Raw genomic sequence first — 22767 nt, 5'->3', positions numbered from 1 at the left:
CTATAACTGACTCTGGGAAGTTGTTAAATCGTAGGATGTTTTTCTTGTTGGTTACTTTTTTTCCCATCTTTTGAGGGTACATGTATCTGCATCTAATGATTGACGGATGGCACGTAGGAACTCAGAGGAAGAAATTGCTTTCTTTTCCTGGTTGGCCCTGATGAGTTGTAGTCTGATACCAGTCCGCTGTGACATGGCTTGCGGCATAGTTCATAGGATATAGATCCATCTGGTGAGTAGGGTCCAGCGGATAATGCTCCGTAAATGTTCGGATAATGCTAATCATAATGCTCCAAAACCTACCTTGTAATACTGACTATAATGCTTCAACAAGGGCTATAATGCTCTTGGTTTGGAACAAAAATGGAAGAAAGGCTGCACATTGTCAAACTTCCAGGAAAGGATGCATTTAGTCGATCTGCCTCTTTTTTTTCTTTTTTTTAATGTTTATTTGAATTCGGATAGCTCAACAGTACAGAAGTACAACTACAAAGAGTACCGAATAGAAGGCCCCGAGAACGGGAAACCAAAAAAAAAAAAAAAAAAAAAAAAACAGCAACATCAAGTTACTGATTATGCACATTGCTTGAAAGCAAATCACAACAATGATTAAGAGCTAAGCTGTCTTTTAGCCAAATAGCCAATTTGACGCGGAAATCTGCGATAGTAGTGCAGGACTTCAGGTCGTCTGGTAAATAATTCCAAACAAGAGCCGATTTACTTGAAAAGGACAGAAAGCCAGACATAGATCTATAGCGATTGATACTCATGTTATGAGTTGTAGAGCCGCGAGTAGTTCGGGTAGACGTACAGATGGGAAAGAGGGCCTCTGAAGCTGCTACAATATCTGTCACGAGCTCCACCACTTCATAGCACTATAAGACATGATCGCGTCTCCATTGGCTGCTCTCCATTGCAACTAACTACTTTGATTCAGGGCTGTGGCTGAATAGTGGGTGTATCAAATCTTTTCCCTTGCTTATCCATGTAGTGAGAGGTGAAACCATTATTTGCTGGTGATCATTTGGATGCTGGAAGCATATCATGGGAAGTGGTATTCCTGCCTGTGTAGCGTTGGCACGCTGGGGACTTCAAAGCGTATAGTGATTAGAGTATAGCATATCCCCGTACTGTATCCCCGTACATTAGCGTACGGAGTCTGCCTTTGTATCAAAGCTGCTGCGCACGATTCTTTTATAGCCAGTTAGTTAATTTAGTAATAGTTGCCAATCAGTTATAGTTTTAAATTTCATTGCCAGTTTCCAGTACATTTCAATTGCCAATTACAGTGTGTTCACTGAGACCTTTGTGCGTTCTTGCCTCCAAGAGACTGCGGCCCGCTACAAATTGGTGGCAGCGGTGGGATTCGAACCCACGCCTCCGAAGAGACTGGAATTATAGCCAGTTAGTTAATTTAGTTGCCAATCAGTTATAGTTAATTTCATTGCCAGTTTCCAGTACATTTCAATTGCCAATTACAGTGTGTTCACTGAGACCTTTGTGCGTTCTTGCCTCCGAGAGACTGCGGCCCGTTACACCTGCACTCCTGCAGACAAGCTGTCACTGCTTCCACTCTGTGAAAGATGTTTTCATCTGAAACAGCTCATGCGAGGCCAGTTCCTGGGAGACGATCTCAGATCGAGATCCCTCCCATTTGCGGAAATCCTGAAAACACGTGGTCAGAAGTTATTTTGCCGCTCTACACCCTCTGCTTGCGCTGTCTTCTTCACCTGAGGTTGCGTGGAGACAAATGGTTGGCCACAATACTCTTCTTTTCTGATAGCACTTGACTGTAGACCTCGCATTACAATCGTCCACGACGAACTGTACGTGCTTCACCAGGAAAGTAAGACACGCGCTGCTGAGCACTCAAATCGTCTTGGTACTGCGTCCATGAGAAATTAGGCAAAGGCAGTTATTTGGAACAAGCTCTTTCTTTTTATAGCCGATCCTTCATCCAGGTCCAAATTTATCAATAGATTAATGTTTGCTTCAGTATCACTAGAGATGCTATGGCCAGAGCCTAGGAAACCTCCTCTTCGTCTGTTTGATATTCCCTTCGCGTACAATGTACGTCTAGCCTTCTCATCCATCGCTCTCCAGGATTTCTAAAAAGGACTCGTAAATCATCGTTACGGATTTCGTGTAACAGCCTCTCAGTTGCAACGTTGGCCATGCTACATCACCTGTACATTTACCTGACTACATTGGTACATAAAGACTTTATGTAGTACTAGCAGCACCACCGGCCAGCGTTGCCTGGCCGAATGTGGCATGCGGGTGAAGCAAGTACGTGAACAGCACACGTGCTCAGCACGTGGTGGTGGCCAGACCGCTGAAGTCCTGGTGAGGGAGGTTCTTCATCGTTGGAAGGAGAAGGAGGGACGTCTGTTACGCCTTCAGGAGTCTGGTACATGGTCAGGGTTGTCCATCACCTGGTGGCGGATGAAGCGGCTCAAAAAATTCATAAACTTAGGGGCCGTCCGTAAATTTCGAACTTTTTTCACCAAACGAATTATTTTAGTTTAGACCCAACCCCTCCCTCCCTCCCCCTCAGAACGTAAAAATTGTTGACATACACATGCATATACAGCAAAAGTCGCAAGTGTGTTACTTCTCCTATGGCTATGTACATGTATCGAAGTTTTCTGAAACGAAATTGGTCAACCCCCTCCCACCCCATAACGAAATTATTTCGTTTCGTGAAAAAAGTTCGATAATTACGGACGACCCCTTACGAACAAATGTGCGATGCGCTCTTCACTGCAGATCAGATGCAGAGTGCAGTCAGTGCAGATCTTTTGTATCCTTTTGTTGCAGATGTTTCTATTTGCAGAGAACGGTTCACGTGGTCCGCAGCGCTTGTGCGGCTGCTAGTGCTACCTGAATAGTATGGCCTAGGCTAGGTGGCTATACATGATTCGCACGCTTCGCGTGCTCAGTGCTTCTGCGCGCGGCTGCTACTGCTACTCGTACTGATCGTGTCTGCTACCACCTACACTGTAGCTGTTCGCACACTGCGCGTGCTCAGCACGTGGTGGTGGCTACACGATTCGCACGCTTCGCGTGCTCAGTGCTTCTGTGGCTGCTTCCGCTAGCTACACGATTCGCACGCTTCGTTCGCACGCTTCGCGTGCTCAGTGCTTCTGCGGCCGCTAGCTACACCGTGCTACACTGTTCGCGCGCTTCGCGTGCTCAGGGCAGCGCTGCTCCGCAGCGCTTCAGCGTGACACAAAAACACACGTCACAGGTGCCTCTTCTTTATAAGGAGCGTGACACACACAGACACACGTCACCATGGTCACAGGTGCCTCTCTTTTATAAGTAAAGATTACATGTATGCAGTCAGGTAAATGTAGCATTAGTGCTAAAGCCACTTGTCTACAAAGTCACAAAGTCATGTGCCGGTACAATCATGGCGTTGCACCTCATGGCTTTAGCTGATTGTTGCCAAAAACCTGAGATTTCCCGACATTATCCACTATGAAACTCGATATGCCGCTCAAACCTCACATAATGCTCGTCTTGTTCCTTTCTAATGCTCCATAATGCTCGGATGCTTGGATAGTCTCATAATGCCCAATATAATGCCGGCATTATCCACTGGACCCTACTGGTGAGGCATGGACGGTCGCGTCCATGAAATTGATTGAGCCTGTCAACTCCGTGGATTGGTGAATGAATTTAAGAATATATGCATTAGCATTATTGAAGTGATCTAGGGAACTCTGCAAAAGTTCCGGACCTAGGTTCCACAGAATGAAAACATCATCGATATAGCGCTTGTACAGAACTGGGTTTAGCAAGTGCACTACGCGTAAAGGGGTCGTACGTCAAAATTGCCTCAGGGCATATTATGTGAATAGCCCAGAACATAATAATTATCAATATGTGAAACAGAGAGGCTCCAGGCTGTCCAAAAGAGTGTTCAATACCGAAAGGCAATAATACATAATACCGATGGTTGGCGACTCGATGCCAACGCTATCGCTGTGCGCTGGATATCCTAGGCATTGATATGTCAAAAGCGTTTGACTGTACTTTGAAGTATAAGCAGGCCACGGCTTATCTCGGTGCTGGGATCGTTCTTGCAGCTGGATGAAACCCGAATGATCAGTTACCTCCTCCAGGACACATTACTGAGGGTTGTACTCGCTAAGGGCCCGTCATTCCCCACTCTCCGCCGCACACCCCAAGGTGACTCGTTGTCTCCTGTTCTTGTCATTGTGTACCTTGAGGGTGCGTTGCGTGATGTTCGGCCTCTTCTTCTACCACGTCCCCCTGCCGATATCTCCCTGAGGTTACCAACTGAAACTGCCTACGCCGACGATGTGGATTTCGTGACTACTGATGGTGAGAGGCTGAGGACCCTCCTTCCAACCATAATACCGGTACATACATTGTAATAAGACAGTACATGTACATGTATAAGAGGATGAAAAAGTGTTTTAACTCCGAGTTTCATGATCATCAGAAAACAGTAATGAGTAATTCTTGGTACTGGTTTATAACTTTATATACTTGTACCCACAAAGCAAAACAGTGTAAATGACAGCAGTTGTGAAAGAGTGACTTTGAAAGGTGTGATTGGAACCAATCATCATCATTCTAATCAATAGTAGCAGACAACCAGCTCCAGTGCGTGTGTCACTTGAAGTAGTATCTTTCATCATTGCTGTCATTCACACCTTTCAAAGTCATGCCGTTATACAATCTTTCACACTGCTGGCTTTTACACTTTTGCTTTTACACTTTTTTCATCCTCTTTTAGAATATTCATGAAGTTGGTCGAAGTCGCAACTTCTAAGTTCGTTTTAGAATATTGTTTTAATACTTATGTGAATACGAACTTAGAAGTTGCGACTTCGGCGGTAATAGTCATGACGTTTGTTGTAGGTTTGCCAAGTGGATGGTGCGACGTGCTCCTCGTGTGCTCCAGATGGCAGTCGTGAGTCAGTCAAGTGTCAGGTTCGGCAAGAAGCGTGTGTTCCTCGTTGGAACAACCAACTAATGTTCCTTCATAATTATGTGAATAGTACTTGAAAAAGTTGTTGTTAATTGACAGGCGCTGACATTTTTTCTGTGGTGGAAGAAGGCAATAAAATTGCGGAAAAAGTGAGAAAGGCTTTAAATAGCTTGCTTGCCATAAACTCCTGTAAAAATAGCCGATCAGAGTGATAACTATTATTTTCAGCAGTACTAACATCTGCAATCCGGCGTGCACTGTGCTGGGAGCGGTGCTTTCTTGCAGGCTGGCAAGTGGAATGTTGGATGCGCTCCGGATGGCACTGAATAGTGAGTCTGTTAAGAGTCAAGTAAATCGACATGAAGCATGGGCACGGAGGATCAACCAGCGACTTCGCCCTCTATCACAGCCTAAGTCGCTACTACTACTAGCATAGTTAAAAATTATACCACAGAGAAGTGTAGCACTCGCGTACAAGCAATCTCCATATCTCCACATCTCCATATCTCTATATTCTGGTCGATATGAGCACGATGACACATGATGACACACTGTATTTATGATGGTGATTTCTCGTGCTTCCGTGGCTGCTCGTACTCAGACGTTTGCACGTATGCTGCCAGTATTGCTTGGTAATCTCCTGTGGGCTCCGCTGCAAGACCAACTTCCTGCATTGTGTTGCTGGGCTTGGGAACTGTAGTCGATTCATATAGGTTTTCTGTTCCTAGAGCTTGATAGACAGCGCTTCCAGCGTTTGCTGGTGAGGCATTGGATCCCCTGTGGCAAATAAGGATCAAACCCCGACATTAAGTCTCCGTTATTCTGCTGATGGGAACACGTACATGTATTAGATTGCAGACATACTGTATTATTTCAAGATGAGTTTGTATTCTCTTTGCAGCTTCATTACATCTAATTATGTCGAGGTGCTGACTAGAACAAGCACCACCCTCCCTATCCCATACATTTCCTCGTTCGTGATGATGGTCATAGACCGAAACGTTGGATAAAGGAATTTTGAGAAAAGAGTAGAGAGCAGTGCAATTAATTATTTGAGCCCACAACATTATTTTCTCCAAGCATATTTTGCAATACTACGGATATGCGGACCGGGTATGCCATGAGCAGGCATAGGACGCAGACTCTAAATGATGGCGAGGACAGATCGGATCCATTAACCAGTGACAAGGAGCAAAATCCAGGAATTAGGGCTATACCACATTCGAATACCATACTCTACTCCTGGTGCACAATGATTCCTATATTATCAGATGATACAATCACTGGAGCGTCAACATTACTAGGCTTCAATAATTAGTTTAGTTTCTAAGACGTGTTTATACCATGCAAGAGCTTCACCCCTGGATATGGCTACACTGCCATTCACTGTAGCTATTTTACTTTCTATACATATTTTTCAACAATAAATCGGTATAGTAGGCAAAGACCTGATTCACACCATGTTTCTGCTCCATGGACAATGCAATGTGGAACATGGAAAACAATTCTGAAGTGCATGCACCACAATCCCAGCATAGGATTTACTAGTACCTGTTGGGTGGCTGGTTAGTTGCAGAGGAAAGAGACACTGTCCTGACATCTCGAGTATCTTGCGTCAACTTGCTTCTCTGGGCTTGTCCAGACACTGATTACAGAGCCAAAAGCACATACCAATATCCAACCTTGTGAGCAAGGCCAATCAATGCAGCCTGCGGATTGTGAGCATTTATATTCACAATACCAGTACTATCTTCTGCGATTTCAGGCATGCAAGGAGTTCAACAATAGATAATTCCTAATCATGGAAGAGTGCATTCAATTTCTCAAAGGGGCACAGTACTCAGCACACTGTCATGAAGGACAAGAACACACTGCCATGCAATTACAATGATGCAATAGATGTCTGAGTAGCTTATTGGTAATACCAACTGCTCAGCTCACCCAGTCCCTGCACTGTGACTGACCTTGCTTGGACTGTGTGGGTCTTGGTAAGCGGCCAGAAGCACCTCGTGATCGGTATCGTCCCTGTTTGTTCAATACATTCACGTCCTGGCCAAGAGCTGATGCTGTAGGTATACTGCTGGAGGCACTGTCTTTTACAGACCGGCGTACATCAGAGGTGGGTGATTGGTATTGCTCCTTCTGACTTCCATCTCCCACTGTCTGGTAGACGCTGGTAGTATTTGCTGGCATTGGTGTAGAGTTTGGTGTCATGTTCTTCATGTTCTTCCGTTGAACGTCAGGAATGAGTGTTTCGTATTGCTCTATCTTGCTTGCTGGTGCTGCCTCTTTATCCATGGATGTATGCTTGGGTGACGTCATGCTCTCGGTAGGTACTCTCTCAGCCTGGGCAGGAGTTATACTTTGGTGTTGCTCTGTTGCACCAGCAGGCCCCAGTTGTTGGTACATATTGGTAAACGTTGGAGCAGCAACTTGTGATGTATCCTGTTCCTCCTTCTTGCCTAATTGAGCCATCTCTTCGTATAAGGATGCACCCATTAACGCTGAAGACACTGCAGCATCAATGGCATTCTGTTCCTCCTTTCCCAATGGAGCCATCTCCTCGTACACATATGCGCCCACTAATGCTGGAGACACTGAAACAGCAACTTGTGATGCATCATGTTTCTCTTTCATGCCTAATGGAGCCATCTCTTCGTACATGGATGCACCCATTATCGCTGGAGACACTGCAGCATCAACGGCATTCTGTTCCTCCTTCTTTCCCAATGGAGCCATCTCCTCGTACACATATGCGCCCACTAATGCTGGAGACACTGAAGCAGCAACTTGTGATGTATTCTGTTCCTCTTTCTTGCCTATTGGAGCCATCTCTTCGTACGCAGCTGCACCCATTAACGCTGAAGGATTCGAAGTTGTTTCGGTTGATGATGTCCCCCTCACTTTCGTCATAGCTGAGTAATATGGTGTATTCTTCTCAACAGATGCCGGACCTATATCATGATACAATATTGTTGTGGCGAATTTGTCACCTCCACTGCCACTGAAACAGAAAAGAAAATACAATCATGTAGATGGATGGTGTACACTGGACAGAACCTACCATCACAAATATGAACAAATGAGATTTTCCTGAATTGGTTTATCCAAGAAAAGTTACAAGTCTGTCCTTACACAGCAGGGTCTCACACTACCCTGTAAGCGCACCTACTTATTATCCTTTTTTTCAGTTCACACAGCGAAAATGCGGCCACTAATCTATCGTTCCGGGTGCTCTGTGCTCCCCATACGTTACATTTTTTGTGCCAAAGCTATAGTGGAACATGGGTGAACAGTTTGTTTCTCCTAAAACCCAGAAGGTTTCCGGGATAGTGAGTGAAGCTTGCAGTAACAATGAATTTTTCATCCTCTTCTACTTGTTCAAAACAGAATAAACATGGAAGAGCAGGAAGTGAACTACACAGACTGCAACATCGTTACATGCAGAGAAAAAACTTTAACCACACCTCTTAATTTTATTTTTACCCGAAAGCCTTCTGAGGCAAACAGTCACGCCATGATTTGATAAGTACACCGAGTGCTAGTCGTCATTACAGTTTCAGCTCCACTCTCGCTTCAGTAACTAACGTCTGCGATTGTGTTGTTTACACACATCTCGGAGAACACCACATGGTCCTACAGCTACACGGCCGCCAGTTTGTAATACTGCCGTGAGTCGGTGCGGCTGCCATACCGCACCCTTACTCTCCCAACTGGCGATTCTATGCAAATTTACCTCTCCAAGGAAAGAGAGAGAGCGGGGGAGGGGGGGGGGGGGGCGGAGGAGAGCCAGATCTTGTCCAATCAGTTCGAGCCACTTCCAAATACTTGACGTAAGTTTGTATTTCTATTGCATGTTGCAGCACAACCGGTTAATATGCTGTTGTGCAAAGTATGTTGAGCTTAGACAGGCTGGAAGTGACAAACAAATTGCTATTTCTTACCTCCTGGTCTCTTGGGAGCCCGGTGAGAAGGTGGATTCCACCATCTCCAATGCTGGTTGACTAGAGAGGGCCTTTTTGAAAGGTCGTCTACCTTTTTCTTCTTCATTTACTGCAGACATTGTGGGACAGGACACAGGAGGGAAAAAATGTTAACTGAAAGTGCAATCTCCATTGTGTACGAATATGCACAGGTCTATAGTCTATGCCACACATGGATTTAGAACCTGAGTTGTGCTACAATCCGGACACTCACCAGTTGAATAGTTCGACAGAACCACCAGGTCGTAGTTGTCTCTAGCTTGGAGGGAGGAGAATTTACTTCTGATGCTTATTGATGTGCTCTTCCCACCTGCCACTTCGGATTCATGTCCACCTCCGGTCCTAGGACATAGAGGAAGGGGGGGGGGGGAGGGGGCAGAAGAAGTGAAACATGATTACATTTAATCAATTTTTCCACTACACATTCGAAATAAGCTGGCTTTGTTTCTAAACACAACATGGATGACGGTAAGGAGACCGAAGAGTTGGATTTCGAAATAAAGATCTCATTTCTGTGTGCTGTGGCCATGCAAGTTATGTCAAGCAGTTGTTGACAGCTCTTAAAGCTCTCTGTTCTTTTAAAACTATTCATTTGCACAAGCCTAGTCTATGTCAGCAAAAGCGCATGCTGTAGCTAAGGTATTCTCATAAGTGTGCAAATGTATGGAGTATCGTTTATAATACGCATTGTTACCACCCAATGTTTGATGTTACAGCACAGTTTTTTCACCAAGTCCTTTGAAGCAATAATCTTCTTCTTTGGGTGAAAGAGAGATTTTAAAAGTGGGAGGATAACATAATAATAATTATTATAATTATGTCTTACATACACCCCCCCCCCACCCATACACACACACAGATGCACACGCACGCACACAAATGCACACACACCCATACACACACACAGATGCACACGCACGCACACAAATGCACACACACCCATACACACACACAGATGCACACGCACGCACACAAATGCACACACACCCATACACACACAGATGCACACGCACGCACACAAATGCACACACACCCAATAAATACACACACGCACGCACGCACGCACAAACACACACACACACACACCTTCCTCTGATAAGGACAATCAGAATGATGACAATGACCAACACCAGCAGTACTCCACCAACACCAGCTCCCACACCTATTGCCAATGCGTTTCCTGGACACAGAACAGGAGAAAGCAGGTGCAAGTAGCAGAGACTCTCTTGGCATGGTATGAAACAAGGCAAACTGAACGCTCATAGCCACAGCATAACCTTGAAAAATGTTTTCCTTTAGGCGTTGAAGTTTCACTGCAGCCACGTCATAAAAATGATAAACCCTGACAGTTACAGCATCACAAACTCAAGTGGTCTCTTCACTACAAACCAGTGCGATTTCAAGCAGGTTTTTGGTCAGGAGCCATCATCAATAATGAAGGTTTAACTGGTGAGGTGGACCTATTTTCAATTTTTTATGCAAGGCAAGGCGGAATTATGTACGTCATACGCTACAAGGCACCCCATCATAAAAATGATGCACCATGAACACACACCAACACACATACACACACACACACACACACACACACACACACACATACACACACACACACACACACACACACAGGTGTGAACAACGCTTGGTGTGAGGAGTGGTGGGAGTGGGACTATAAAATAAACAAAATAACAACGACAACGATAGCGACAGCGACATCCACAACCGCAACGGCAACCGCAGCAGCAGCAGCAGCAGCAACAGCAACAGCAACAACAACAACAACAACAACAACAACAACAACGGCAGCCGCAGCGGCAGCGGCAGCGGCTGCGGCAGCGGCAGCGGCAGCGGCTGCGGCAGCGGCAGCGGCAGCGGCAGCAGCAGCAGCAGCAACAGCAACAGCAACAGCAACAGCAACAGCAACAGCAACAGCAACAGCAACAGCAACAACAACAACAACAACAACAACAACAACAACAACAACAACAACAACAACAACAACAACAACAACAACAACAACAACAACAACAACAACAACAAGGGTGCAAGCGCGGTTGCCTTTGATGCATCATGTAGCTGGTGTCCTGTAAGCTACTATCATGTGCCATGATGTGGCTGCACACAGCTGGGGAGCTGAAGGCTGCTTGGCCAACGACCTGGCGTTGCTTGTTGGATGGTACGGGTATGGTCAAGAGTATATAATAGGGGTTATGTACTCTTGGTATGGTGGTACGTTGAAATAGTTCACTGGGTTTCAAGGTATTCCAGCCCTTCAATGCTGCAAGCTCTTCCTGTACAGCAGCAGCAAGATCAGCTTTTAGGTCAGCAATTTTGTCCGCCTTTTCGGCCAATAGTGATCTTGTAGGGGCCATATCTATCATAGCTTTCTGGGTAAGGCCCTGCTGCGCGTCATGCAAGGACTGACCTGTTGGTGGGGTCTTACAGAGTTTAGTTGTACGCAATTTCTGGACCAGCTGAGCCCATGAAAGTCCAGTGTGTCCATCAATCTAGTGGACCTTTGCGAGTTCCTTCAGCTCCTTGCTCTCAAGAATGGGAAGGTCGACCTGCTCCTTGTGAGCCATTGTCTACTAGAAATGCACGTCCTTGGCTAGGTGATTGAATTTCCGAGAAACTTTCATCTACACAACATTCCACTGAATCACACACTATTGGGTGGAGCACCAACATGGGACACTTACCAGTCATGATTTGCTGGTGCACGGTTATGGCTGTTGCAGTTGTTGATGTACTTGTCGGAGAGGTTACTATCTTTGTGGATGTTGCATCCGGTTGCCTGGATAGTGAAGTTTGAAATATTACTTGTAAAGTGGTCAATCCGGTTTTTACTGTGGGTTTAGTTGTTGTTGCTGCCGTTTGAGGTGTTGGTGGAAGTGTTTGGGTTGTTGTGTCCCCGCTTCCTTGTTCTGTTCACATTTGCATCATAAAAGAACTGTTAGAGGACAAGGATGATCATAGGCTCATACAATAAATTGTGTGAACATTCATGCTGGAAGGGTTATCCTTGGGAATATTCCTGGTTATGAGTGGTACCAAGAGTAGATAAACAAGAGTGTGCAACTCCGGGATGGGTTGGCCCGCGGCGGAATTTTTTTTTGACGTAATCTTTTCGACGATGCACGCGCTGCGAGTCTTTTGGAAAGTTTTTGCCTCGTGCACTTGGCCGGGCTTTACATTACAAAGTCGGTGCCCAGCACGTGCTCTCACACTGCCCTGGGGCAAAATGAGCGTTCTTCTGAAAAAAAGGTGACGTCAACAAAAAATTCCGCCGCAGGCGGGGGTATCTGCAGATTGTGCAGAAGAGATCCGGAGTTGCACACTCTTGTTTATCTACTCTTGGTGGTACTACTAAAGTCAGATTTGTGCTTTTGTGTGCAGCTCTGTTTGTGCAAATGTGGTCATCTAATGCCTACTTGTGGTTGGTCATTTTTCCACCCTTTCTGTCCTAGACAGTACGGTACGGAAAACTATATGGGATAGCGCCAGGCATGGCGTGTCACGTGATGACTGCCCTACAGTAAGATCGGGCGCCGAAGAACACCTCGCCGAAGAACACCCAGGCTGGAAAACCGGCAAAATTTAAGAACAGTCCAGGCTAGAATTATCAGATTTAAGAACACTTTTAAAATTTTCATACATGTACTTACACGAAGTTGCGAATTTACACGTAGATCTACATTGTACATGTATGGGAGGTGAGTACATGTCATGTACACGTGTAAACAGTAACTGCTACATGTACATGATGTACAGTCATTCCCATTTACGACACCCACTAGTTTAGAAGTACTACATTGCACTACATGTACAAGTCATGTACATGTATATGACAAACGTCATGACGTCACTCGACTCGCCGCGCGCGTGTGAATAAGAACAGTCTGGCTAGAATCAAAAATTTAAGAACTTTCCTAGGCTGCGCTCGAGCCCCTGCGTTCTTCGACGCCCGATCTTACTGTACCACACAACACACAGATACACACACAACACACACACACACACACACACACACACACACATCCACACACACACACACACACATGCACGCATACACACACACACACACACACACACATATACACACGCACACACACACACACACACACACACACACACACACACACACACACACATACACACACAAACACCCCCCGATTTAAAGCGCGGTGGACCCTGGCTAGTGCAAGACGCGACTAAAGTAACGTCTTTTTAAGTTTTTTTAGATGTCTGTTTATCGTGACAAACATCTGGGTGCGGCATCTATCCCGGAAAATACGGTATAAGCAAAATTAACACTACTGTGGCTTAGTTTGAGAATCAGCTCTGTCTGGGGATCACCACTCTCAACACTAATCGAAATATGTTTTCCTGCTTTTAATATCTCATGGATTAAATGATCCGACTCATCGACAAAATGTAGTTTGCTAATATTCTCACCTGAACTTGCAGCAGGCTCCACTACTCCTATAATGTAGGGAGTAACAAGGGTGCAAGCTCGGTTGCCTTTGATGCATCATGTAGCTGGTCCCCTGTAAGCTACTATCATGTGCCATGATGTGGCTGTACAAGGCTGGGGAGCTGGGGGCTGCTTGGCCAACGACCTGGCGTTACTGGTTGGATGTTACGGGTATGGTCAAGAGTACATAATAGGGGTTTCAACTGGTCACTAGTTTCAACGTATTTCCGCTCTTCAATGCTGCAAGCTCCTCGTGTACAGCAGCAGCAAGATCAGCTTTTAGGTCAGCAATTTTGTCCAGCTTTTCGGCCAATAGTGATCTTGTAGGGGCCATATCTATCATAGCTTTCTGGGTAAGGCCCTGCTGCGCGTCATGCAAGGTCTGACCTGTTAGTGTGGTCTTGCCGAATCGACTTACTTGCAATTTCTGGACCAGCTGATCCCGAAAGTCCAGTGTGTCCATCAATCTAGTGGACCTTTGCGAGTTCCTTCAGCTCCTTGTTCTCGAGAATGGAAAGGTCGACCTGCTGTTTGTGAGCCATTGTCTACTAGAAATGCGCGTCCTAGGCTAGGTGATTGAATTTCCGAGAAACTTTCATCTACACAACACTATAATAGCAATAAGAAGAACATATTCTGCTATCATCGCCACACTACAACGAAGTCATGAAAGTTTACCAAAATCGATTTTCTTGTCACAATCATCGGTGGAAAGTCGTGACTGAAAAGTAACCATGCTGAACAATGATTAAATATACATTCAATAATTATGTTACGAGAACCAAATAAAGTGCTAAACATGATAGAATGAGGGAAGGTGAGATAATAGAAGTGAAGTGAGAGCTAAGTGCAACGGTTGTAGTGTGGAGATGACAGCAGAATTATTTTGTTCTTATTGCTATTATAAAATTATTGTTGTCTCCACGTTGATTATCTACACAACACTCCACTGAATCACACACTATTGCGCGGAGCTCCAACATGGGACACTTACCAGTCATGACTTGCTGGTGCATGGTTATGGCTGTTGCAGTTGTTGATGTACTTGTTGGAGAGGTTACTATCTTTGTGGATGTTGCATCCGGTTGCCTGGGTAGCGAAGTCTGAAATATTAGTTGTAAAGTGGTCAATCCGGTTTGTACCATTGGTTTAGTTGTTGTTGCTGCCGTTTGAGGTGTTGGTGGGAGTGTTTGGGTTGTTGTGTCCCCGCTTCCTTGTTCTGTTCACATTTGCATCATAAAAGAACCGTTAGAGTACAAGGATGATCATAGGCTCATACAATAAATTGTGTGAACATTCATGCTTGAAGGTTTATCCTTGGGAATATTCCTGGTTGTGAGTGGTACTACCAAAGTCAGATTTGTGCTTATGTGTGCTGGTCTGATTGTGCAAATGTGGTCATCTAATGCCTATGTCGTATCCGGACGGCCCGGGGTTAGACACCAAGGCTGCGGTTCGACATGAACTAATTTACTAAACCTTCACATTACAAGGCCGTGCAGTGGTACGACACCTACTGGTGGTTGGTCATTTTTCCACGCTTTCTGTCCTGGACAGTACGGTACGGGACATTATAATAATGGGATAGCGCAAGGCATGGCGTGTCACGTGATGACTGCCCTACCACACAACACACACACACACACTCACACACACGCACACACGGACACACACACACACACGCACACACATACATACACACACACCCCGATTTAAGGCGCTGTGGACCCTGGCTAGTGCTAGACGCGACTAAAGTAATGTCTTTTTAAGTTTTTTTAGATGTCTGTTTATCGTGACAAACATCTGGGTGCGGCATCTATCCCGGAAAATACGGTATAGGCAAAATTAACACTACTGTGGCTTAGTTTGAGAATCAGCTCTGTCTGGGTATCACCACTCTCAACACTAATCGATGTGGACAGAAGTTGTGTCACGCGTGGTCAGGTCAGCCAGCTGCTCAGAGTGCCGTTCCTACCTGGTCCCTCAGGCCGTAGCTCTATCGCCTTTGTTGACAGTACCACATGGAACTGTCTCCCTGCTGATATTCCCGCTTGCGACGTACGCCACACGTTTCAAGCATTGCTGTCTGGCTATGACCTTTTCTCCCTCCTCAACTAGCTCTCCGATGTTGTTGTTTCTTTATTTTACTTCACCATATGAACAGGCAAGACTGCCTTCTCACCGGGGCTATGGGCCCACGGCTCTCACAATATGATGAAAATGTGTATGAAGAAGAAAGGAACGGAAAAGAAGATGAAATGAAAGGAAAGAAAACAGTAGGTATTAATTTTATGAAGGGGGGGGGGTATGAAATGGGTATTATCATAGTTGATGAGAGAAGTATGATATCCAATATTCTTGTTCTATAGACTATTTAGTACGGGCATTTCATGAGAGTCATGCATGGGCAAGGCAGGATTTGGACTAGGATAGAAGAACATAATTGATGAGCATCTGTTCAGGCAGAATCTGCGATGTTGTGCCTACTATGTCTTCTTCACAGATTCTGCCTGAACAGATGATCATCATTATTATGTTCTTGTCCTCTATCCTAGTCCAACTCCTGTCTTGCCCATGCATGACTCTCATGAAATGACCGTACTAAATAGTCTATAGAACAAGAATATTTGATATCATATTTCTCTCACTATGATAACACCCATTTCATACCCCCTCCCCGTCATAAAATTAATAACTACTGTTTTCTTTCCTTTCATTTCATCTTCCTTTCCGTTCCTTTCTTCTTCATACACATTTTAAACATGTTCATCATATCGTGAGAGCCGTGGGCCAATAGCCCCGGGTGAGAAGGCAGTCTTGCCTGTTCATATGGTGACGTAAAATAAAGAAACAACAACAACAACAAATAAATATGTTGTCCTGCTTGTAATATCTCATGGATTAAATGATCGGAATGATCGACAAAATGTAGTTTGCTAATATTCTCACCTGAACTGGCAGCAGGCTCCACTACTCCTATAATGTAGGGAGTAACAAGGGTGCAAGCTCGGTTGCCTTTGATGCATCATGTAGCTGGTCCCCTGTAAGCTACTATCATGTGCCATGATGTGGCTGTACAAGGCTGGGGAGCTGGGGGCTGCATGGCCAACGACCTGGCGTTGCTGGTTGGATGTTACGGGTATGGTCAAGACTACATAATACTAATATTAATAGGGGTTTCAAATGGTCACTAGTTTCAACGTATCCCCCCCCCCCCCCTCCCTTCAATGCTACAAGCTCCTCGCGTACATCAGCAGCAAGATCAGCTTTTAGGTCAGCAATTTTGTCCACCTTTTCGGCCAATAGTGATCTTGTAGGGGCCATATCTATCATCGCTTTCTGGGTAAGGCCCTGCTGCGCGTCATGCAAGGACTGACCTATTGGTGTGGTCTTGCAGAGTCCACTTACATGCAATTTCTGGACCAGCTGAGCCCGAAAGTCCAGTGTGTCCATCAATCTAGTGGACCTTTGCGATTTCCTTCAGCTCCTTGTTCTCGGGAATGGAAAGGTCGACCTGCTCCTTTTGAGCCATTGTCTACTAGAAATGCACGTCCTGGGCTAGGTGATTGAATTTCCGAGAAACTTTCATCTACACAACACTATAATAGCAATAAGACGAACAAATTCTACTGTCATCGCCACACTACAACGAAGTCATGAAAGTAAGTTTACCAAAATCGATTTTCTTGTCACATTCATCGGTGGAAAGTCGTGACTGAAGAGTAACCATGCTGAAAAATGATTAAATATACATTCAATAATGTGTTACGAGAACAAAATAAAGTGCTAAACATGATAGAATAAGGGAAGGTGAGACAATAGAAGTGAAGTGAGAGCTAAGTGCAACGGTTGTAGTGTGGCGATGACAGCAGAATTTGTTCTTCCAAAATTGTTGTCTCCACGTCGATTATCTACACAACACTCCACTGAATCACACACTATTGCGCGGAGCTCCAACATGGGACACTTACCAGTCATGACTTGCTGGTGCATGGTTATGGCTGTTGCAGTTGTTGATGTACTTGTTGGAGAGGTTACTATCTTTGTGGATGTTGCATCCGGTTGCCTGGGTAGCGAAGTCTGAAATATTAGTTGTAAAGTGGTCAATCCGGTTTGTACCGTTGGTTTTGCTGTTGTTGCTGCCGTTTGAGGTGTTGGTGGGAGTGTTTGGGTTGTTGTGTCTCCGCTTCCTTGTACTGTTCACATTTGCATCATAAAAGAACCGTTAGAGTACAAGGATGATCATAGGCCCATAGAATAAATTGTGTGAACATTCATGCTTGAAGGTTTATCCTTGGGAATATTCCTGGTTGTGAGTGGTACTACCAAAGCCAGATTTGTGCTTGCATGTGCAGGTCTGATTGTGCAAATGTGGTCATCTAATGCCTACTTATGGTTGGTCATTTTTCCACACTTTCTGTCCTAGACAGTACGGTACGGAACATTATATGGGACATCGCCAGGCATGGCGTGTCACGTGATGACGGCCCTCCCACACAACGCACAGGCACACATACACACGCGCACCAATTTGAAGCACTGTGGACCCTGGCTAGCGCTAGGTGCTACTAAAGTAACGCCTTTTGCATAGCTTCGGGAATAAATCAATATTCTGTCTCTCAGTCCAAACCCGAGCGTGGCATTTGAGCTACCCCAGGGAAGGATTTCGAGAGGTGCTATTTGCGCATGGTCGATGTGTGTTTTGAGTTTTCTAAACACAAGCATGGTACCTTTGCAATTTGAAATTTGGTTAAAACAATTGCAGGATAACCGCAATCAATAAGACAAGTTGAATCGACATTTGTGTATATAATTATGTACTTTATTCATGCAATGTGCTGGACCTTTGCATTTGCCAAGTACTTGATTGCTATTGGTGGTCATCCTGCAGCTAGACCAAAGGAAAATGTCCTCCAATTCCTCGTGCAAATGCCACAACCATGATGTGAAGTTTGCTGCTTATTTTGAGCTCTTGACAACTACATGTAGTATTATTAATTGCGCAGACAGTTTGGTAAGGGGAAGCTCAGCTCTGGATGCACAGGCTCAGGACCCGAGTGAAAGCGGCATGCTTCTACGCCATGGTACAGAATCAACTACATGTACAACTAATGGACATCCTCAAAAGCCTGACAATTGAAATGCAAGAGTCCCGATGCTGACAGAAGTGCGCTAGCACTACCGGCATGCCTACCAACTATCCCGATTTGGCCAGGACCGTTCCAGTATATCGAGGGTGGTAATAGGCACCCAAAAGTGCATTTATCGCATGCCTCACAGCTTAATGACAGCTACATTTGTATACAGTTTTATACCTATGTCTGCAATTGTCTCGATCTCAGGTTTGCAAAGGTAGGCAGGTATGCACTAGTAAAGGCGAAGAAGACAGAATGTTTCTGGCTAGTGAGTCTTGTTTGAATTCACTGTTTTTCTAGCAGCAAACATGACACGCGTCTCTCGTACAGCTAGATGACCTGCTGAAGTTCTGGTTACAGTACTCATACAGTCACTGCACAATGCCGGCTGGCACTGCTGTGGATAGCGGTGTGCTCGAAAAATGGTGAGAAAATGATTCGTTGCGGTCGCAAAAATCCAAAAATCCGTCCAAGGCCAGACCGGCTGGTACTCTTTCACCGCCCCTGTTAGCCACTAGTCTTCTGTGTGGTCTATAAAGGTGACGTCTCAAAAAGGACTCTCCAGTTTAAAAATTGTATTCTGTCCGGCATGCAAATCGAACCACTTCGGTTCCATCATACATTCTGTGCTATGCAGATCAAGTCTCCGTTACTAGCCCTCAATTTTAGCTTCAGGATTGAGGGATAGTATTACATGTATGTATATCACCATACAACGGCCCACAGAACGCAAACCACCCCGAACAAACCATAAAGGGTAGCATGAACTGCCGACACCATAAGGCAAGGTACTAGTATTTTTTTTTTTTTTTACTGAGTACACAACCTACTCGTCAGAAGGGGAGAAGACAACAGAGTATACAATAATAAAACAGCAGGGAAAGTACGGGCTGCAAAGCAAGCCTGTGCTGGTAAGGCAAGTCCACAACACTAGGGGTGTGCGGATAATGCTCGAAAAGGTGGCAGATTCTGCTCGAAAAGCAGTGAAATTGGCAGAACCATACAAACCTTATAGCCGGCAATTCCTCGAATTCTGCTCCATTTCTTTATCCACATACCAAGCATGCATGAAACTTACCAGAAAAAGTACCGAATTCTGCCAATTTTTCTGCCGGCATTACAGTGTATCCGCATATGCGTACACAACACCGGCCTATGCCTATGGTCTCGGCGTTAACGTGAGCTTGCGAACCATAGCCTAAAAGAAGGGGTGATTTAGTGCGATAAAGACAACGGAAGGTGAGGTAGAATGGTTGAGGATAGAGGTTACGCTAATAATCAATATCAAGGTGGTGAGTCAGAGGAACTGCGGTGGGCTCTATGTATACAGAGTGAGGGGCTCTATGTGTTCAGAGTGAGGGGCTCTATGTATACAGAGTGGGTTGCTAGTGAATCGCTGTGCCACAACTTTGTCAAAGGATCTCAACTGATGATGATGTAAACCCCTAACCTCTATGAAGCAGTAATATATGCCGATCAACACCCTTAGGACTGGAGTGGGAGGGGGAGAAAAATCCGCGTAAGAAAAGCCACAGCAAAGTGACATAAATGATGTCAAGCACCATAATTATTTTGCTGATATCACATTTAGAGGTAAAAAATCAAAAAATAGGAGCGAATTTGCAACTAGTTGGGGAACAAAATGTTCAAGTTATCCACAAAACGAAAGGCATATTTCCTTTGAGTCATTTCATAATAAGATAACCATGAAAGACACACGCCTTGCAACTCTCTTCTGCCAATGGAACGCGTACCATTCTAAGCTGTGCGAGGTATCCATCGCAATGATCACCAGGATGGATGCGGTTTTTTTCTTTTTCTTTTTATACTATGTGCACATCCCTAAAAAATGATGGGGAAATGAAAGAGACAACGACAAAAGCAAGAGCTGTGCTGGTCGGGCGCAGTGCACTCTTCCGACCATTCCCGTCTCGGAATCAACATGGACTGTGCGGGCCAAGGGGGTAGGTATACTGTGCTAGTATAAATGATAGACTTATATTAAGAGCATCTGAAAATGCACCAGAAATGGGAGAGAAGACTAAAAAAAACAAAAGATTAATGTAAAAGGAAAGGAAAGGGACATATGGACACAAGTTAAGAACAACTGTCCCCCACTGTAACTAAATACTATAATTATACAGTCAGAAAGTGCAACAACTTGGCACAAAACTTACAGAGTACTGAGACATTCGATGACCTGACACCTAGCTCCAACACATCCACCACATTGTTTTGCAGTCAAAAAGTCCATCACATTGTAATGCATGAGGAGTACTGACTACTGTAGGAGTTTGGCGTTCGGTTTTGTACAGTTTGTACAGTTCGGTTTTGCTGCTTTGCTGCTTCGAATTGTAGTTAGACCGCTTTGTCAGATATCTTACTAGTCTCGTGATCGTCCAGTAACAGTCAACATTCGTTGTTCCCGTGGGACTGTTGCTTGTACTCCTTTTCGTTGCGCTTACCTTCCTCTCTTTGGTCTACCTTACTTTGAGAGCCGCCCCATACTTGAATGTGTAGAATTCTACACACTCGACTGTGAGATTTCAACAGGCCGTAACTCGGTCAAAACTAGCTCAAATTCAACGATCCAAATATCAGAATTTCTATGTCGAAGAGAAAACTCTCAGCGTGCCGTAGAACCCATCCGCGACGCTCTGCGATCAACGGTTCCTGAGATAAATCGCTTAACTTAGAAGCGTCTGAGTTGGAAGGCTGTTGGTGAGTGCTCCAAATAAACAGTGGGGCAATGTGTACATTGTGTGTACATTGCCAAGCTGAAGCTTGAACTGTGTGCAAAAGAAGTATGTTCGAAAGCTGTCACTGTTTTGGCATTGTAGTATTGTCGCCCCAACTGTTGTTTGATAATCCGTTGTTTATTGTTTGTTTCACTGTGTAGTTGGCGCCACTAGTGCTATCTTAGGTGCTATTTAGTCACTGCTCTGACTGCCAAAGTGCCTGTTATAAAGACTTACTTTCTGCCGTGTTAATAATCACCATCAGTGTACATGTACTTGAAAAGTAATGGCACTAAAGGCCTAGTCGAAGCTATATAGGCAAGATTAGCACAAGCATTCCATCCTTACCTGGGGGACCGAGCGTCTCCTGTCCGGTCGCAGTTAGCATCAACACACACCAAACACTGACCGCCGACAGGAGCGAGGTGGACAACCGCCGGTTTGCCATATCTTTCCTGACCGCCACGGCTTTAATGACTCTCCAGTCTGTGAAAGACTTCAATCGTACTCCTTCCCTCTTCAGGAGCCGCTCGACGTACAGCAAACAATCCTGTCAAACAAGGCACTGTTAGAGACTGGCGGGTTATGGGACAGGTAGTCGCGAACACTACAAGCAGCACCAGTGACAATCCCGTGTGCTCTTCTTTCATCGAAGCTCCAATCACTGAAGGTTGTTTACCTGTCGCTAGTAACGTCTCCAATGACTCTCCATTCTCCGGAACTATGAAAAACAGGTCTTTTTTCTACGGCCTCGTATTAGTACCCAGCGTTCCGATGTTTCTTCCTGCACACGTCTCCGAGATTTTTTAGAAGGAGAGCTCGCGGGCTAGTCAATGCATGCTCACACAGTCCATCTGCACGAAAGGATGCCGTGGAAGGAACAGGAACGAGAATCCAACAGCAAACAACGCAAATAACGACTATCTACATCTGATAGTCTTCCATTGCGGATTCATTCAAAAAATCCGTTTCCTAACACTCACATCCGGACCATCGGGTCGTCATCGACAACGACACGTCGTTACGTCTTCGTTCGTGCGCTTTGTGCGCGTGCAGGTCCAGAATCGGCGCACAAACGCTATGCTTGCACACCGGAGCAGATCAGGATGCCTGGCCGCGGGAGAGAGAATCTGCGACAATGGTGACTGTATGACCAAGCTGGCCGTTGCCGTGTTGAAATCGGGGAGTCGTGGGCTTTTACCATGTTAACTAACAACTCCTTGGTAGAAATCTACCAAACGTCATATCAGCACATGTACATGTAGACAAATTATGTACGTGTTGACGTATGCTTGACGGGTTTTTCTGGCAGCTGAGGTGACCAGGGTGACCCTGCCTGTGTGACTGTGTCTCCTGTCTCCTGTCGTCTTCATCGGCAGAAAGTGCAATTAATAATAATGAGGTCTGCTCTCCCTCCCCGTGCAGTTCAGTAACCCGCACGTAGTATCACAGATACATCGTATTCTCTCTC

General features: G+C 45.2%; 1 protein-coding gene across 2 annotated transcripts; it reads right to left on the bottom strand.

The window, feature by feature from the left end:
• Nucleotides 1-4978: 4978 nt before the first annotated feature.
• Nucleotides 4979-22493, bottom strand: LOC135831034 (uncharacterized). 2 transcript variants are annotated; one of them, XM_065343278.1, is made up of 10 exons: nucleotides 21645-22493; nucleotides 17395-17619; nucleotides 14418-14642; nucleotides 11649-11873; nucleotides 10036-10129; nucleotides 9164-9291; nucleotides 8911-9019; nucleotides 6931-7970; nucleotides 6518-6611; nucleotides 4979-5743 (listed from the first exon to the last, which is right to left on the bottom strand). In XM_065343278.1, exons 1-10 carry the CDS (start codon nucleotides 21742-21744, stop codon nucleotides 5524-5526), a joined length of 2460 nt encoding a protein of 819 aa, XP_065199350.1. In that variant the 5' UTR covers nucleotides 21745-22493; the 3' UTR covers nucleotides 4979-5523. The 2 variants fall into 2 exon arrangements, with proteins under 2 accessions (XP_065199350.1, XP_065199351.1); XM_065343279.1 differs by lacking the exon at nucleotides 17395-17619.
• Nucleotides 22494-22767: the final 274 nt, after the last annotated feature.

The sequence above is a fragment of the Sycon ciliatum genome, chromosome 1 (genome assembly GCF_964019385.1).
Source record: "Sycon ciliatum chromosome 1, ocSycCili1.1, whole genome shotgun sequence".
Lineage (NCBI taxonomy): Eukaryota > Metazoa > Porifera > Calcarea > Leucosolenida > Sycettidae > Sycon > Sycon ciliatum.
The sequence above is the reverse complement of the archived record's forward strand: the minus strand, read 5'-3'. Positions and strand labels throughout refer to the sequence as shown.

Excerpts from the sequence above, each read along its gene's own strand:
- LOC135831034 (XM_065343278.1), bottom strand. The coding sequence starts at position 21,744 with ATGGCAAACCGGCGGTTGTCCACCTCGCTCCTGTCGGCGGTCAGTGTT. Across the intron at positions 14,643-17,394 it reads GCACCAGCAAGTCATGACTG|AACAAGGAAGCGGGGACACA; the intron begins GTAAGTGTCCCA and ends AAATGTGAACAG. Across the intron at positions 9,020-9,163 it reads TCTGTCGAACTATTCAACTG|TAAATGAAGAAGAAAAAGGT; the intron begins GTGAGTGTCCGG and ends CAATGTCTGCAG.